We start from the raw sequence: 18722 nt of genomic DNA, 5'->3' as shown, positions 1-18722 counted from the left end.
TTTGCACAGATGTTACGGACCACAAATTAAAGGAATGTGAAGGATTAAGTTTAAAAACATCTGTATTAGAGTCAACAGTTGAAAGGTTTTGCTGTGTACGCATAATTAAAATGTATCTCTGTATTGCTGCCTTCAACTCAGGATATTCGCAGCACATTAGTTTACGTTTTAAGCTTATATGATCTTCAGCCACACTGTCTGTGTTGACTTACCTGCAAAAAGTACACATTCCCTAGAGCTGCATAGGGATTTACAAATGCTAACTGGGCCTCTCTGATCAGAAACATTAAACAAATATGTTGATGAAGGAGAAGGTAAGACTGTTTTCTCAATTATTGCATTCACTATGTGGTAGACAAATGGCAGAAATCCAGAAGGTCTCCATAGTTCTGGTTCTTGGTCCAAGAGTCCAGCCATTAAAACTCTTCCTCTTAATGTAGTTGGAGCCGTTAATGATCTGAACAAATTATCTTTTGGGGACAGTATGATTTAACGGTTTGACTTTCTTTATTGAAACAGTTTGCAAATCAACATGGTTATCTGCTATAGCTGTTCATCAGCCCTGGAACAGAAGAAAGGTTTTTTGATGTGACCTGATGATGTAAAATTCTTTCTTTGTTCAGCTTGGTTGGATTTCTTTACATATTCTGTAGACAGTGGTTGCTAAGGAGAGCTTAAACCCTGGTGCAGTGCTTTACAGTTACCAATAAACGATCCTGGTAGCATCACCATGCAGTAATACTCAAGCCCTACTAACTACAGCTTACAGAGGCTGAAACAGCAAAATATGGAAGGAGCCATTATAGACTGGAAACCCACAATGTGCTGATGGAAGAACGGAGTGAAAGGATGATTCAGCAGCTAAAGTGCTGCTTGGGGGTTTGGGAGACCTGGACTGAGATCCTGACTTCTCCACAGAAACCCTACCTTAAAAAAGAGCAACCTTGTGCTGTCCACAAACAGCCACCAGCTCTTTGTGCTAACAGCAGTTAAGTTACTTCTGCATTTCAGGTGAAGCCAATAATCAACCTGAAAAAACAGACAGTGAAAAGGTGAGAATTATCCCTGCCCGTACCTCCTGCAGGCCAGAAACGTCAACCGGCTGTTGATATCCTTGCTGTTCCTCTGGCAAAGGTCCCCAGCCACCTCCACCGGACCGAATGTGGAGTCAGACGTTTGCTGGATAAAGTCTAAATAAAAGAGGCGGCAGCTTCAGGTAAGAGGGAAGATGGGAGCAGCTGAGGGAGGGGGACAGGATAAAGAGGAATAGAAAAGTGATGTGATTACAGTTTGCCATCTCCATCTCCAAGATCCTCAGGGCTATGTCTGCCCTCATCTTCCCAAGAACCCTTCCCATGTTTTGCCTAGTTTCTGCGAGAATGAGGCAGAGCCCAGTGTCTGAGCGCGATTGTGAGCTGCCAGTAGATAAGATGTAGCTTGGATATTATTTCTTGGGTTTTTTTGGTACCCGTGTAAATGGTACATGCCAATACTGCACAATGTGTGATCGTGCTGGGAAGTGGGCAAGAATGTGAATTAAACAGTCTGTGAGCCGACACTGTGCATTCTGGGGGCTGCAGAGAGAGAGAAGCTACTGCAAAGATTTCCGCATCCTTAGCTGTCTTAATTCGGATTTCACCTTCCAAAGGGACTGAGGGTGGTCAGCACCACTCAGAAATGGGCTCTGAAAAGAAAGCTGACCCAAAGCTTTGAAAGTAGGTAATATTCTGTGGTTTCAGCTCACTTTCCTTAGGTACAACAGGAACTGAAAGAAAGCACCTGTAACAGTTACATTTCTGACAAGGCACTCCTGAGTAACAGGGAATCATAGAATGTGTTGGGTGGGAAGGGACCTTTAAAGGCCATCTAGTCCAACCCCCCTGCAGTAAGCAGGGACATCTTCAACCAGATCAGGTTGCTCAGAGTCTCATCAAACCTGGCCTTGAATGTCTCCAGGGATGGGGCCTCCACCACCTCTCTGGGCAACATGGGCCAGTGTTTCACCACCCTCATTGCAAAGCACTTACTAATGTCTAATCTAAACCTGCCCTGCTCTACTTTAAAGTCATTGCCCCTTGTCCTATCACTACATGCCCTTGCAAACAGCCCCTCACCAGCTTTCTTATAGGCCCCCTTCAGGTACTGGAAGGCTGCTATAAGGTCTCCCTTATATGGGCTAGAGAAGAAAATACCAGAAAATCTCATTTCTTTAAGTAGTTTATTTTCTGTTGTACATGCTTTCTGCATAGCAAAATAATGTGTCTATATATTTACATGATTTAAATTAATGTCATATTAATATAATAACATTTTTATATTTCACTTCTCAGTACCAAATACTCAAAAATCTCTTCTATGGCCTCAACAAACTTTGTATGGAGTTCCTTTTATTTAATGGTTGCATGAACAGCATGCTGCTCACTGGAGATAACCCCAGAGATAACAGAAAGCCTTGCAGTGCTTCATCATAAGTGTCTTCAGCAATATAAAGAATGAACAATAGAAGTATTAATGACATAGGATTATACTGGATTATTAAAGAAAACCTATGGGAATTGTCCATAAATCATCTGCAGTGATCTACATTCCATTTGCGCATTTCTAGAGCATTTTGGATTGCAATTATTTGAAGGTTTAATACAAATTTCCCATCTTAAATGGAACTTCATTGCTCCATTCAAGCTCTGATGAATGAAGACCATGCAGTAGCAGTCTGACTTATGTCACTTATGTCACCAAACTCCATTACCCTTGGTGGTTTTAAGGCGGTAACCATAAGCGCTTTGAAAAGAACAAAGGCTCTGTTAGTTTTAGAAGACTTTAGATCATCTCCAACTCGGTTTTCGATCGAGGTTCCTAGAGGTAAAAGCGCATACTGACAATTCAGTACACTGTGAGTTTATCTTCCGTGTAAACTCAACTTAGATCACAAACCTAGTCCAATTGGGGAAAAGCTATCTTGCATTAAAATCACTCAGATTAACTCTACAAATAAAATGTAGGTATTATTAGAGTCTGAAAAGGCCATTTGTGAATGCTTTGAACTTTCAAGACTCCTGTTAGCTTTAGTCGGATTTTTAAGGCAGTTAGGTGATGCCCTCTTTCATTTTCTCAGTTTCTTCTACTTGTGAGATTATACCAGTTGTGCTGAGCTTTTATGTTTCCATTAAATAACATTACAAATATTAATTATGCTTTGTGAATATTAAAACCTAAGTCTCTGAGCTGAAGTGTAGGTATGAATGTAAAGCACATTCACTCACTCAAAAGGAGTAAGTGTATGCTTTTACCCCGATGCAGAAGGGGGAAAGAATCTCCTGCTACAAAGAAAACTCAGCTAACTTCACGCAGCTGACTGCAGCCTTTTTTCTGCTACTGATTTACCTTTTTTGAGCTATTTTCCATACATACAAGCTGATGCAAACCTGGAACTTGCAGGGTCAGAGCAGTTGCAAAAAGGCACAGCTTGTCAATCAATCAATCAATCAAACCAGTTTTGGATGACTGAACAGAGAAAGTAAAAGCCCCAAAGATAGCCACGCCTAAAAATCCATTTGAATAATAGTCCTACAGGATTACTTTACCAGAACTTACTCAAATACAAGCCCCTCCAACCAAAAATCTAATCTTATAAACTGTGTGGGTACCATAAGTACCCACATAAGTACCAATCCTGACTATATATATATATATATATATAGCACATTTTATACTGGGGGTCTATTCAGAGAACTGTATATACATGTATGTACACCATAGAAATGCAAACATTTCAAATGATACATGCATCAAATATTATTCTGCCATGAAAACGTAACTATGCTACAAAGTAGTATTCAATCATGACATGTGTCCAATAACATCAGAAGCAGGTCCCTGTAACGAGTTTCTATCAAGATCAAACCATTGGTTTCACACAAATGACAAATACTACCACACGTTTATTCTGTGGACCAGTAGCAAACGGATATTATTGGAGACTGATATGTTAGAAAGCTTTTTTCCTGCAATGAACAAATTGTGCTACTGTGGTAAAGGGACAACAGACTTTTTCCTTGTGTATTCACTTGAAATGGAAGTTTTTAAAGTGTCCAGGGAGTTTTCCATCTGCACAGACTGTGATTTTCTGCACCTCTTTGGGAACAAGTCCTTATAGAATTCCACAGCCTTCTTCTGGAAGTGCTTCCCCACAATTACATACAGGACTGGGTTCAGGCAGCTGTTACTATAGGCACAGTACGTCGCTACCTGGGTCAATATGTCATTAATTTCTTCCAGGCATTTGAAAGTGGGTACGAGGTAACAGATCGTGTCGATGAACGTGCTGATCTGGAATGGAAGCCAGCAAACGATGAACAGCAAGAGCACGGCAAGGACCAGCATGGTGGCTTTCCTCTCCGTCTGGACTAACTTCAGCTTTTGCAGCTCACTACTTTGTAGGGCTTTGATGATTTGCACGGTGCAATAGGTAATTACACAGAGGGGGATCACAAAGCCCACAATATTCAGCAAGCAGTTGTTTATGGGCTCCCAGTAGCTGTCTGGGTAAACAAGACCGCAGGCTGTGATGTTGTATTCTTCATAAAACTTTAAATTCCGGAACACCATTGCAGGTGAACATATGAGCAACGCGCACATCCAGACTACAAAGCTATTCCATTTGGCACAGGCAGTTCGTCGCATCCGTCCAAGAGACATGGTTTTCACCAAGGCCAGATAGCGGTCGATGCTCACTAGTGTCAGGAAATAAATGCTAGAATAAAAGTTCATGTTACTCATTATGTTGACAGCTTTACAGAGGAATAGGCCAAAAGGCCATTGAAAATTATTAGAAATATTAATGGCCCAGAAAGGTAAAGTACAGACTAACAATAGGTCAGCAAGTGCCATGTTTGCTAAGTAAATTTCGGCCACTGTGCAGCGACTCTTGTGGAAACACAGGACGATGAGGACAAAGGAATTTTCTATTCCTCCCAGAATAAATATAAACCAGAGGAATCCGGGCTGGAAATCCTGTAGCCATTGCCATGCATCTGGATTAATGCATTTATATGGATTTGTCTGATGTACTCCTGAATTATTGTGGAAATTCGCTGGAGTGACTGTGAGCTCCTGGGTGGCCGTGGTGTTGTAAAGCTGTGTAACATTTTCGGTTGTGATGGAAACCATTTCTATGCAGAGAAAAACAAAAAGATGACATGAGATTGCTACATCTGGCTCATTGCTGCAAAAGATACAAGAAGAAAAGCTGGCTCTGCTTTTCCCCACTGTCCTAAAAAGTGCAGCTTCGAACAGGCTTACAATTCTCTGGGTTGCTGTCTTGTAGACACCCCAAATACTTGCAGAGAGTTTTGCAGACTTAACTGCGTGGACAAATTCTAAGTGGGTGAAATCGAGGGAATAAGGAAACAGCTGGCGTTGTAACCAACAGGTCAACTGAAGAGGACATTTACCAGCCTTTATTCACTAGAGGCAAGCTGTGGCAAGTCTTTTTTAATTCCTTGAGGAGGTTGGTGGTGACTTTCTTTTCTTATCTTTGTGTATCAGTAGCCATTGTCTCCTAAAGGACGGATGGGCCTCCTGAGTCTCGTGTCGCTCTTTGTGAAGCTGCTCGTCCTGTGGCATGTCCCTCAACATTTTAAACCCTCCCCTGCAAAGCCAGAGTTGGGTGGAATTCAGTGATGTTTCCTCCCCCCCACAACACTGTATTTTTTCCTAGATGTTACGACTGTCACAGCAGACATTTAGTTTGCAGCTCTAGCTTGCGCTGAGAAAGCTGCAGGCGCAAGCATCCCTGTTTGCAAGCAGTCTGCCTTTCTCGGCTCCTCAAGGGCATCACCTGTGTATTTCTGTCTCTGTGTTACTGTCCCCTTCCACCAGCAAGTCATGGTACCACCTTTGTGAGGGAACCTGGTTTTAATAGGCCTGCCTTGGGTGGGCTGGCAGTTTGGCAAAGATGGTGGCCATCACGTAAGGAAGGACCCCCCCTGCAGTCAGGCCGCAGTGGGGCAATTTGGGTCCAAGAGCACAGTCTGAAAACCAGGTGCTGTACCGTATATATTCCACGAGTCAGAACAGCTTGGGGTCTTACAGGGAGCTACTTACAGGCATAAATGCCAGTAATGTTTAAATGTTACTAAGCCCAAGCAGAAGTTGAGTATCCAGCATCCACTCAGTGCTGTTAAAATGTTAACTGTGGTTTTGGTTGTTGTGCTCCGAGAGGATGAATGCTGAGACATTATTCAAATAAAAGACTGGCTTCCCAGATCTGTTTATATAATTCTCTGGACCGGGTGACAGAAATACTGTTTGTCTTTTTTCAGCTCTTTAAAATACCACTGTTTATATTATGGTTTGATTGGAAGCTTTTCAGATGTGTTTTTAATTAAGACATTTGTCTGGTTCAGCTGGTAACTTGGCAGTAAAAAGGGGACACATTTGTAATTACTGAAAGGATGAGGTTCTCATTTGTACTCTGGTTACTGGTTTTGTTGGTTGATAAGTGTCAGTGCTCGATATGCATATAGACATTTGGCTGTTGGATGCAGAATTACTGAAAAATGGTGGTCATACTTTGTGTACCTAGTTTTAATAAAGCACTGTAGTGCCTGAGAACCAAAAGCAAAGATGAAAACCACATTTTACTAAGTACAGTAAAGGCAGTAACAAAGGAGACTCTCTCTCTATAATGTAAAATTTATAACAGAGGTGACAGCCAGGACAGGTCAACTGGATAAAACAGGCAAGCCGGACTAAGAACCTCGAAAGACAAGGCAACATAAAAATGGGCTAATGGGCAGAAAACAAAATGACAGCAAGGCACATTTCCAATCCTTTGTAACTTGAGCGAAGGGGAGTATTTGCATAGGGCTGGGTAACAGCATAAATATTCTCATTCTCCAAGTTCATCCTCTCAAAACTTCAACTTTTCAAGCCCATATCTAATTGCAGGAACACATGTCCATCCTCTATCCTGCCTCTGCATTAACCTTATCGTTGTTAGAACCACCCCAATCTTGAGACACCCGTATCCTTTTGATTTCCGAACGTTTTCAACCAGCATCTGGGGAATGGGTTGGTGGAGCCTCTTTATTACATAGCATTGCAAGTTGTAGACACCAGTCCAGGGACCTATGCTTTTGGTGACACTGGTTATCTGGAGCTCTTAGGACTGGTGGATATGGATTTAGCTGTTCTATACTGAAAGCAAATGCCATTCACAATGCATGCTATGCACGTTGCTCTGATTTATGTCCTCTTTTCATCTCCCAGGTGCACGCAACTACTGTAGGTTGTAAATGCTTCGGTTAGAAATCTTATTTTTGTTTGAGCCCTTGCAGGCATAGCAGAGCACCTGCACCTGCAGTGCATTTTTCTGCTACTTTATTTGTTCATATTTCAGCACAATGGAATACAGGACAATACCCAAAGCCTCACTGAAACCCAGATGTGCCTGATCCATTGTTTCTGCTTTATCCATTAGGACAGATTGCATTAGTCTGACACAACTTTATTCTTGACAAGCTTATATTGGCAGTTCCTTATCACTTTGTTATTCTTTATTATCCTACGTATGTGGATATACTGATTATTTAATATTTTGCTGTCATGTTTTCCAGGTGTTTAAATAAGATCGACAAGTTTGTAAATCCCTGGGTCCTGACATCTGTGCCTTTTAAAGATAGGTATTATGTTTTGCCCTCTCTGGGCTTCTGAAATGTCCCCGTTCTCCTTGGCTTCACGGACATCAAAACTGACAGCAAAGATTTCCTCTCCTAACTCCTGAACCATGCCAGGGTGGGTTATATATGACCCTGTCACTTTGCATACCTCCATACATTCTTTAATTTGTTCTTTCCCAATTCACATAAATGCAATTGTTCAAATCAATCACCTTAAATATCAGATCACAGTCTTCATTTCTGAGGGCTAACACAGAGTCCTCATTGAACTTTTCATCACTCTCTGAGTTTCTGGTTCCTTTTTTCCTTCTGGTAACAGGCCTAGACTTTCCTCTATTATCCTCTTTACTTTTGATATATTTATAGAAACATTTTATATTACCCCCTATGTCCCCTATTAACTGCAACTCATTTTTATCCCGATGTTTTTGATATCTTTGATGTTCTGAGTTCTTAAATAACACCTTAGATAACCATACTTTTCTGTAATTAATCTCCCTATAGCGAAGCCTGGCATCAAGGTGCTGGTATTCATAAATACCTAAATATCTCAAAGCCCAACATTTGCGGCTGCGAGAGATGCCACTAACAAATTGCAAACAGCAGTTTCAAGTCTCCCTGTGTATGCTGGCACTTTAGATTGTAAAAACACATAGGAAGTGAAATACTAATGGATGATCAACAAAAGGTCATCTGAGAACAGAGTTCTGTTGGGCAATGCAATTAGCAGAAGCTGTTTCTTCTGCCTGTAGCAGGCTGTGAAGCAGAAGAAAGAATTTTAAGTGCATTATTTTATGCTTTGAGGTTGAATGTATGCATATATTTAATAAGATGTTCACTAGTAATTCAGAGAGTGGTCATAAAGGCTATGTTGGTAATTTCTATGCCTTTCCCTCATTACATGACTAATAGAAAAACAGTAAACAGGAATTATTTTACAGCAAATAGCAACTCAAAAACTGCCTACTGATTTATGGCATTTTTCCTACAATTAATCTCTTTTAGATTATTATTTTTAGAAGGGAAAGCCCTAGAATACTTTAAGATAAACTACTTATATCACATTACTGTGGTCTAGGAACAGTATGCAGGGGCTAGTTAGGATGTGACCAAGTCCATAACATGGGACTTCTGGTGACCTGCCTCCTTGGTCCTTAGCTCCAGCCCTTCCGTAAAACATTGGTACAAATGTAGCAGAGAACAAGGTAATATCTGCTAATGATCAATTTAGAAACCCTCTTTAAATGATGTGCTCGGTGCTACTCTCTATAGCACAGGAAACTCATTTAAAGTATGTGCTTAATGAATGAATTATGAATTACACAGCCACAATTTAAAAAAGGGAGTAATGTCTGTTTGCCATTAGCTTATCACAGTTCAGTGAAAATAAGTAGGACCCCTTCACACACTCTCCACAAGCGCTTTCTGTGCAATGCAAGACAGGCCCAATGTCTCAGCTGGGACCCTCAGACAGATTTTACCTGACAATTTTGATTTAAACACTGCCCCACTGAAGCAATCTGTCATTACTGATCAAGAGGGACTCCAGGGGGGGCTGAATTTGTCCCTGCTGGAGTTCATCTCCTACTGTTAGTTACCTCCTCCTTGACAGTCGCTAAAAACATTGTCAGTCATTGTTTCGTGTTGTTCCACAATATTTTTTGCTAATCCCATGGGGCACAAATGGCAAGGTTTTGACAGTGGGGGCTGTAGGGTGCCCTGTGTGGGAGGCAGCGGTGACCTGCCCCATGCCGGCGGCACCCAGAGCTGTGCCTCTTGTAGGCACTGCCCCGACCAAGAGAAGAGGGCTTTGGGGTCGGCTGATGCAGGGATACATTGAGCAATGGCCAGATCCTGCCAATGCTGCAAATGAAGAACCCTTGCAGAGGAACTGGGAAGCAGAGGTTAATCAACTGTAGTTGCTGGACTGTCGGTTTGTGTTTACAGGCACGGGGAAAGGGACCCCCAAAAAAAGGTGGTGCTCACCAGTGCCATGGCCTGAAAGCTCTGAGGGCTGGGCACAGTCACTAACGCTCCCAGATATTGCCTGGTGACCTGGTGGGGTGTCCTGCTGATCAAGGACTGACCTGTATATACTGTACATACATACTGGGGAGAAGACAAGTGTGAGAGAATCAGCAAGCCAAGGATAACACCCAGAGTCCAGGAGGGCGGTCACCCTTGGAATGTTGTGCAACCCAGCTGTACATGCTGGGACCTATGGATGTTCTTGAAAGAAAAGAAGTGGGATATGTTGAGGTGGGACAAAAATCCCTTTAAGGATCAAGAGCTGTGAGGTAAGGAATGCAAGTGCAGGGGAAAAAAAGTCAGAGCTCAGTTAATGCTGCTGCTGGATGTGAGCAAGCTCCAGGACAGCTAAGCCATTCGGTGCAATGCTTTTCTCCCCAAATGGGGAAATGCCCACGCTGCATCAGGTTAATGTTTTTCATAACCTGTTTTGGATTTGGACGAAGCCATACGGCTACGGGACTCATGAATCTATCAGCACTTCCACTAGTGGTGTTAATCTTTGCTTGCACTATGCTAAACATTTGCTTGCATGCTATGATATAGTGGATAACTTGTACTGTTATGGTGGTCTGGGTTATATGTTTTCTGAAATGTGTAATAAATATTCAGATTATTGCAATGTTAACGCCAATAATCTACTCCATGAGACCAAGGGAGGGACACTATAATGCATATAGTAAAGCTGTTGTGACTTTGCTGGTTACGTGTTTTGCAGAAACAAGGTGTGAAATTTGTAATTAGTATATACTGAGATTGTCATAATATTAACCTTGCTAATTTAGTCTTCAGGGACAAGAGGTGGAGTCTATAACAGATAAATGTTCAGGCTGTTATGATGTTAGCCCCTATAATATGGTTTGCTGGAGCAAATGGTGGAATATTAAAAAGTGTAGGTACACAGCCACGATGCTAACACATAGAGTCTAATTTTCAAGGACAAAAGACAGAGCAGGCCCAAAGCCCCACTAGTCTTCTACTCCAAATGAGGGGTTTCTGTGGTGTATGATCATTCATGATGAAGGTTGCCTAAAGAGCAGTTTAGTTTCCCATTTATTTCAGGGATTTCTTGGCAAGGGACGCGCCTTGTGCAGGCTAGATATGACACCCAGTCTGTAGCATCCTTACCAGTATTTTATAATTACCTGGTTTAACTGCTGTCAGTGGCCAAAAGTGTTTTCAGATACTCACAGCTGGCTTGCGGTACATGCATACAGCTTCATATACAGCTGGGTGTCAGTGGCATGGAATGGAAAATCTGGGAGGACAAACATGGTTTTGAGTGAGTGGCCACAAACGGAGAGGAGCACGGGCACACTTCTGAGGTGGTGTTTTCTTAGAAGACAGGTCAGGTATAGAAAGAAATAACAAAACACCCAAAACTTGCCGCAGCCTCTCCTCTAAATCTCTGTTCCTGTGCAGAGCCAGGCTGCTTGGATGCTATGTGGTTTTCTGTGGGGGTTTGTCTTCCTGACACCTCTGAGCCCAGCTTGGGCAGCCGAGTGTTCCCCGGCGGTGCCTGTCAGTCTGGCAGCCTTGCTTCTTCGTGCTCGAGTAAAAGCTATAGAAAACGCAACAGAGGAGCTGTCAGAGCTGCAAGAAGAAAAAACATATCTGCCTGACAGATCTGCTGTGACTGAAATGAGAAATAGGAGGAATTTAAAAGCTGCCATAGGTAAAGGCCATCCTCCGCTGTGTGCTGCATGCAGAGAAGCCTGTGTCCTGCTGACTCTATGTAATACTGCTTCTGCTTTCTCAGGAGCTTGGTGTGTAAACCTGATTGACTCAAGAGGTTGTTAAGAGGCTCCAAAACTTCCCCTAAACTGCCTCATTTGTGACTTTCTGACAGGTATTAGCTGGACAAGGAGAGGTAGGTTTCATTTTAACAGCTTTGGAGGATGTGGTTCAAGGTTGATGTCTGTTTGCAAGGAAATGGAGGTTTTTTATTTAGTAAGAGGTTATAACAAAACAATCTCAATGCAGGTTTTCTCCTTTAGCTCCACACCTACAAGTCTAGCAGGCCTGAAGCACACGTGATGGGACAGCATAAGCAGAGGCATTGCTCGCCAGGTGTGCTGAAAGACTGAAGTCGTATTCTGTGTCGGACTCTTATTTTTGGAATTTAGTGTCAACAAAAATACAGGTAAAACATCCTCCTCATAAATTCTATACCTTATCCATAAGGCTTATTTTCAAAGCTTCTACTTCAACCTGCTCTTCTTTCTTTACTACTGAAAAAAAACATCTTTGTCATCTGTCCCCAGTCTCTTGTTTCCATCTCATCCAAGCCCAGTGGGACCCCTTTTACCCCTTTCTTTGGCCTTGGAAGGGGTTTGTCTGACTGAATAACAAAAGGTAACATTATGTGACTCTTGTGGCATCCCTGAAACATGCTTTGAAGGTTACTCAAAACGTCCTTTTAATCCTGTTTTACTGAGGAGGGAGAGATAGAGGAAGAATCTGAAACATTCCTAAAATGTTCTGCTTTTACTGACCCCATGACTTTAATTTTTAATTTCCAGTCTTTCTATAATGACTCTCTAATGGGCTTTAGCCCTTTCGAGGTTGTAGAACGGTGGACACTTTTTGCGGCAATGTTAGCTTAAACATTTCCTGTTCTTCATTCACCCTCCACTGTCCCTTTGCGCCCTGCGGCTGCCCTCGCAGTTACAGGGTTCAGTTTCATGAGGCTTCATGTTGAACCAGATCGAGGAAATTGGCTGCGACAAAAATAACCTTGCAAAAAGAAAAGGTTATTTTAATGCAAATCAACTCCCTAATTTGCCAGGAATTACAGCAATAAGGAAAAGTTACGTTGTTATTACATCTCAAAAGTGGAATTTTCAGAGACCCTTTGGCATGCAAACTTGAAGCACACCATGGAATGACAGCCATTGCTCTGCAGTTATGGTTAAGGCATTTACATCAATTATGTTAGGAAAAATGGAAAAAAAAAAGTTGTTCTGTTAGTTATTTTAATAACAATGAGTCCAAGGTGAGAAGAGTCTGTTAATTTTTCCCCCTGGGTGGGAGGTAAAGCCATTCAATTCCAATCCTGTCTATTGCAATCAACTGAAAAAAGGTATGGAAAGAGCACAAGCCCAGTCAAGTGCAATAAAGCTCTTTGCGTAACATTTTTTTCCAAGTGGAAATCTTGAAAGTGCTCCAGTGTTATGCTTTTCCTAAAAAATCCCATACTTTTTATCCTCAAATAATTTGGGGTGTTATCTTTCAATGTTGTTTATATATCCCATTCAATAACTGCAATGATTCTAACGAAAGATATTATCTATGTGTAAAATAATTATAATTGAGATGGAGAAAACAGGACAGCTGGACTGCTGTGAGAGCTGATAGGAGGAGGAAAATATGAACTGGTTTGGAGAGAAGTACTGAACTCAGGATATTTGTATGTAGAAAAGGGCCGATCTCATTATGAAATTGCTCTGATTTAGTCCAGATTTGGTGATGGTATTCGAGGGACAGTCCATGTTTGACCTCTGACTTGGTGCAGTCAATATTTTGGAAAATTTTGTGCTAACAATGCACTCCAAAATGAAGCAAATGTCACCAAAGCTTTATGCTGCTGCCATTCTGAAGGTGCAGTTTTAGTACAATAATTCTATTTAATCTGATCTGAGAAATAGTTAGTTTTAACATCAGAGGCTGTTCCGGGATCGAAACAACAGGATACTCAAGTTTCTCCAGCCACTAAATCATTCAATTTCAACCTTGTCAACCTCAGAAGTTTTAAAGACCCAGCTGGATAAAGCCCGGAGTGGCACGGTGTGATTTCACAGCTGACCCAGCTGGGAAGAGGTTGGACTAGAGACTTTCCAATCTGGATTATTCTAAATTCTTTAATTGTGCTTCTTGTGCTAGTAACTGAAACTTCCAGCTGGAATAAGGCCAAGCCAAAGCTGAATTTCAGCAGTGAGTGTCCTAGCTTGCTGGAGTTCCCTAGCTCACCGAGGTCTGCTCTCTCACTGAGCTTCCTTAGGAAGCCGTGGACATCTTGTTGAAAGCACTGGGGGAACTGGCTTTTGTTGAAGTAATTTTTTTTTAATTTTTTTTTTTTCAAATATTGGGACACAAAATTGGCTTTTCCAAAGCACAGAAGGAACTGGATAAAAGTTGTTTTGTATTATCTGGGGTGTTTTCAGCGGGAAGCAGCAGGTAGCCTGAGTGCCAGGAGAGCAGAGCCTGTGCAGCCAGTTGAGATGCCGGAGCCGGAGCCTGAATCATGAAGGGTTAGTCTTCTGCATCTAGGCTGCCGTGTGACACACTGGGCTGTTGGAGCCATATTTCAACATGTATATCCTGCTCCATTTGCCTGTCTAATCTTTATGTGGCTTTGATTATCTCTTTAGGTAGCTAGAAAAGAAAGAAAAGCCCAGAGGGAGACATCTGGAAGACTTAAGCAGAGACATTAAGTCAGTGGAGCAGGAGGGAGGCACAGGAAATTAAAATAGAAATTTACATTTGTTGCCAACTGGTCTGGCACAGCAATGGGGAGTTTTTTCTCTCTTTTCAAGACAAATCCTGACAGACTGTATTGAGTGTGTATAGAGGAGATAAAAAAACCAAAAACCACTCTGTGATTTTGAGGGAGAGCAGCATCCAGGTGTTTGGGAGGCGATTCAGGTGCTTGAATATGGGTGTTTTGGAAAGTGCAGGGTGTCTGGGATGTCTGCATGGGTAGTCCAGGTTTTAAGAGTTCAAAAAGAGAAGCTGCTGATTTCTTCCAGAAGAAACAGTTAAAATATAAGTTTCTGATTGTTAAGTATTTGAAAAATAGAATAAAGGAGGCTTGTGTCCCTATCTGAAATGAATAAGAATCTGATACAGTGTTCAATGTACTGAACCTTGGCTTAGTGCTGTTTTCAAGGAAAATTCCTGCTTCTTGCCTTTTGGAAGAATAGGAATGCTGTGTAAAGCTCTGTGGTACCTTGGCAACAGCTAAAGCAGATGAGCTAGAGGCAAAGGTTTTTGTTTTTACTGATTTGGTTTTCTTCTGACAAAAGGTATTATCTATGTGTAAAATAGCAGAAGAAAAAAACCTCACTTTCCTCCATATACTCATTTTTGCTGACTTTCCGACCTTCTACAAATCTGCATGTTCATAACATCTTCCTCATTGCTGAGAACTTTGTATTCCTCAAAGCTGACTTAAAGCCCATCCATATTTTAGCCTTTCATAACTATCTCAAGGGCAACATAAGGTAGAAATGTTCAGCAAGAGCTAACTTTTTAAATTAACCGCTTTCCTCACAGCAATATTTCCTCTTCCTTCTCTGAAGCAAGGAGGAGAGAAAGCACACATTTAGTCAGAAAAGTAATGCCATACAGCTCTTATCATCTATCATTCCTATTGTAATATTTATAAATGCCATGTATTATTTGTAATAAATAAAATCATGTTTGTTAATCAAATCAGGCTTTCTTAAAGGCTGGTGAAAAATTACAATGTTTTGACCCTTCACATACTTAAATCATAGGCATCCAGTGTGCTATCTGGTGCACTTTGACACCTCAATACCTAAATCATAGGCATCTGGTGTGCTTTAACACTTCAAAGGGAAGAGCTAAGTTGTGCGATAAGCTGAAAAGAGTCACCCAAAGGACACCGATAAAGATGAGGAGCCTTCAGCCTCACGACCACCAGGAGGCGGGACAAGACCGACCCCCTAGCAACACGTCGCTCAGACACAGAATATACCAGGATTGACACATATACGGGAACCAGAAGAGTATATAATCAGCTACTTTTGGGAAGTGGGTGCACGCCGTCGGCGGAGCAAAGACTCCCCGGCCGCCCAGCGCTGTTTTGCTTGTTGCCGCTTGCTTAATAAACTAATTTGATTAATTGGACTGGTTCCTGTCAATTATTGGGCCACAATCTATAACAAATTTGGTGCCGTGACTTGGATAGAGGCAATTTGGCTGTAAACCTCACGGGGGGGTCGCCCCGCTGAGTAAGCAGCCCCTGTTGGGGGTTTTTACACCCAAAACCTCTACCGACGAACTCGAAATTCGGCAGCAAGCAAATAAAAGCCGGCAACCCCGTAAACTTTGTGCATGAAGACCCGAACGAAGACTCGGGAGTGAGTAAGTATAAGCCGGTGATCCATTCGGTTGGGGTTGGGTATCCCGGAGTGTGCCTGTGTGAGACGTCCACTTGAGGACGAAGCGAGTGCGGACCCCTTAGTAGTGCGGTTCCCATCTCCCGCGAGGGACTGGGCCACGAACAGGGGGAAAAGATTGTGTGTGTGTGTAAAGGCACTCCGGAAGATGGGACAGAAGAAAAGCAAGCCTTCTGATCCCATGGGTGGGTCAGTGCCTAAGGTTAGGTTACCCCAGATACCGCCAGACAGTCCGTTAGGATTAATGATTAAATATTGGGATGATTACCCTTCTAGGGAGGGTAAGGATAAAGCAAAAATGATACATTATTGTATGGAAGTTTGGGGTGGGAAACAAATTAGAAGTGACCACCTGTATTGGCCCGTTTTTGGGTCCTTTGAAGATTGGATATGCCAGGCTTTACATATTTATGTTAATTCTAAGGAACCCTTTAGCCTGGAGGAGAGTGAATATGCACACTTGTGGATAAGGTCAGAGACTAGGATAAATCTATATCACTTGAGAGAGAAGACACAGGGGGGTAGGAAAAAACCCCGGGATAAGGATGAAATCCCTACCTCACCCCCCCCTTATGTACCACCAGCACCACCGCCACAGCCTTCACCGCCCCCAACAGCGCCAGACTTTTTCAATATAGATTCTCCCTCTGGTTCTTCTGAAACTAGACGAGTAACTCGAAGTCAAACTAGGATGGGGGAGGATAAAAGTAACTTATATCCGCTTAGAGAAGTTGCTATGGGGGGAGCGCAACCTGGCATGGGATATGTTTCTGTCCCTCTGAACTCTGGGGATGTTAGGGAATTTAAGAAAGAAATGGGAAACTTGTTAGAGGATCCCCTAGGAGTTTCAGAACGGGTAGACCAATTCCTAGGACCCAACATTTATACCTGGGATGAACTGCAGGCCATATTGGGCATATTGTTCACTGCAGAAGAAAGGGAAATGATCAGGAGAGCTGGGATGAGGATTTGGGACCAACAACACCAGCAGGGTCCTGCGGCAGATATTAAATGGCCTCTTCAGAGACCTAATTGGAATAACCAAAATGAAATAGACAAAGGCCATATGCAAGATCTGAGGACCATAATTGTCCAGGGGATAAGGGAATCTGTCCCTAGGGGACAGAATATAAACAAAGCCTTTAGTGAACATCAAAAGAAAGATGAAACCCCTACAGAATGGTTAGAGAGATTGAGAAAGAACCTCCAATTGTATTCAGGGCTGGACCCTAGTACACCGGTAGGGCAAGCCTTGTTAAAAACCCAATTTGTAGCTAAATCATGGACGGACATTAGAAAGAAGCTGGAGAAAATGGAGGATTGGCAGGATAGGGGTTTGGATGAATTGTTAAGGGAAGCCCAGAAAGTGTATGTCCGCAGGGAGGAGGAAATACATAAGAAACAAGCCAGAATGTTGGTAGCTGCAGTCAGAGAAGGGCAGAGGACGTCAACCCCTGGAAAAGGGTTTGAAGCTCGCCAGATAAGACAGGAGACCCAAAAACCTTTAAGAGGGAGAGAATGGGGAACTGTGGTTTGTTTTTATTGTGGAGGAAAAGGGCATGTTAAAAAGGACCGCAGAAAGAGAATGATGGATGAGAAAATGTTCAAAGAAGACTAGGGGTGTCAGGGGCTCTATTTGCTGGGAACCCGAGAAAAAACCAGAGCCCTTGATAAAACTAAAAGTGGGTCCCCAGCAACGAGAAATTGAGTTCCTAGTGGACTCGGGAGCAGAAAGATCTACCATTCAAAAATTGCCCCAAGGATGTAAAATATCCTCGGCGACTATACAGGTTATTGGAGCAAAAGGAGAACCTTTTGGAGTACCCATAATAAAGGATGTGTTTTTTGAAACCCATTCTAAGGTAGGGATGGGGTCCCTGCTACTCATGCCTGAAGCAGACTATAATTTATTGGGCTGAGATTTGATGATTGAATTAGGAATTGGCTTAGAAGTAAAAAATGAAACACTAAAAATTAAACTGTGTCCCTTACGAGTAATAGATGAAGAGAAAATAAATCCTGAAGTCTGGTACACCCCAGAAACAGTAGGTAAGTTAGATATTGAACCCTTTTCAGTAACAATAAGGAACCCAGAAATACCAGTCAGGATAAAACAATACCCCCTTCCTAGAGAAGGGAGGCTAGGTTTGAAACCTGAGATCCAAAGATTATTTGAAAAGGGGTTGCTAGAACCCTCTATGTCTCCTTTTAATACTCCCATCCTGCCTGTAAAAAAAGCCGGATGGAAAATATAGGTTAGTACATGACTTACGAGAAGTTAACCAGAGAACAATAGCTAGATTCCCGGTGGTGGGGAATCCACACACCCTCCTGAGTCAAATAGGGCCCGATAATCAATGGTATAGTGTAATAGATCTGAAGGATGCATTCTGGGCATGCCCTCTCAAAGAAGATTGCCGAGATTACTTTGCTTTTGAATGGGAAGACCCAGATAACCATCGGAAACAACAATTACGGTGGACGGTATTGCCCCAAGGGTTTACCGAATCTCCGAATTTGTTCGGACAAGCCTTAGAACAAATCCTGAAGGGGTATGAGTTAAGTGAAGGAGTCACACTGGTCCAATATGTGGATGATTTGCTCCTAGCTGGTGATAGCGAAGAAAAAGTGAGGCAGGAGAGTATTAAGTTACTAAATTTTTTGAGTTTACAAGGATTGAAGGTATCAAAATCAAAACTACAATTTGTTGAGAAAGAAGTAAAATATCTGGGACACAGATTAAGCAAGGGAACTAAGAAATTAGACCCCGAAAGGGTGAATGGCGTATTGTAATTACCGGCTCCTAGAACTAAAAGACAGGTTAGGCAATTATTAGGTCTCTTTGGCTATTGCAGGCAATGGATTGAGA

General features: G+C 42.3%; 1 protein-coding gene across 6 annotated transcripts in view; it reads right to left on the bottom strand.

Annotated features, from left to right (window-relative positions):
- Positions 1-2204: 2204 nt before the first annotated feature.
- Positions 2205-18722, bottom strand: part of BDKRB2 (bradykinin receptor B2) — a 32977-nt gene continuing 16459 nt past the window's right edge. For 5 of the 6 annotated variants that reach the window (XM_063333633.1, XM_063333634.1, XM_063333632.1 and 2 more), the window contains one exon: positions 2205-5171. In XM_063333633.1, the coding sequence (XP_063189703.1) occupies positions 4024-5171 (1148 nt within the window). In that variant the 3' untranslated portion in view covers positions 2205-4023. Of the gene's footprint in view, positions 5172-10855; positions 13762-18722 lie in introns of those variants that run through there. The other variant, XM_063333637.1, reaches the window with a different exon arrangement.

This window comes from Chroicocephalus ridibundus, chromosome 4 (assembly GCF_963924245.1).
Source record: "Chroicocephalus ridibundus chromosome 4, bChrRid1.1, whole genome shotgun sequence".
Taxonomy (NCBI): Eukaryota; Metazoa; Chordata; class Aves; order Charadriiformes; family Laridae; genus Chroicocephalus; species Chroicocephalus ridibundus.
The sequence above is the reverse complement of the archived record's forward strand: the minus strand, read 5'-3'. Positions and strand labels throughout refer to the sequence as shown.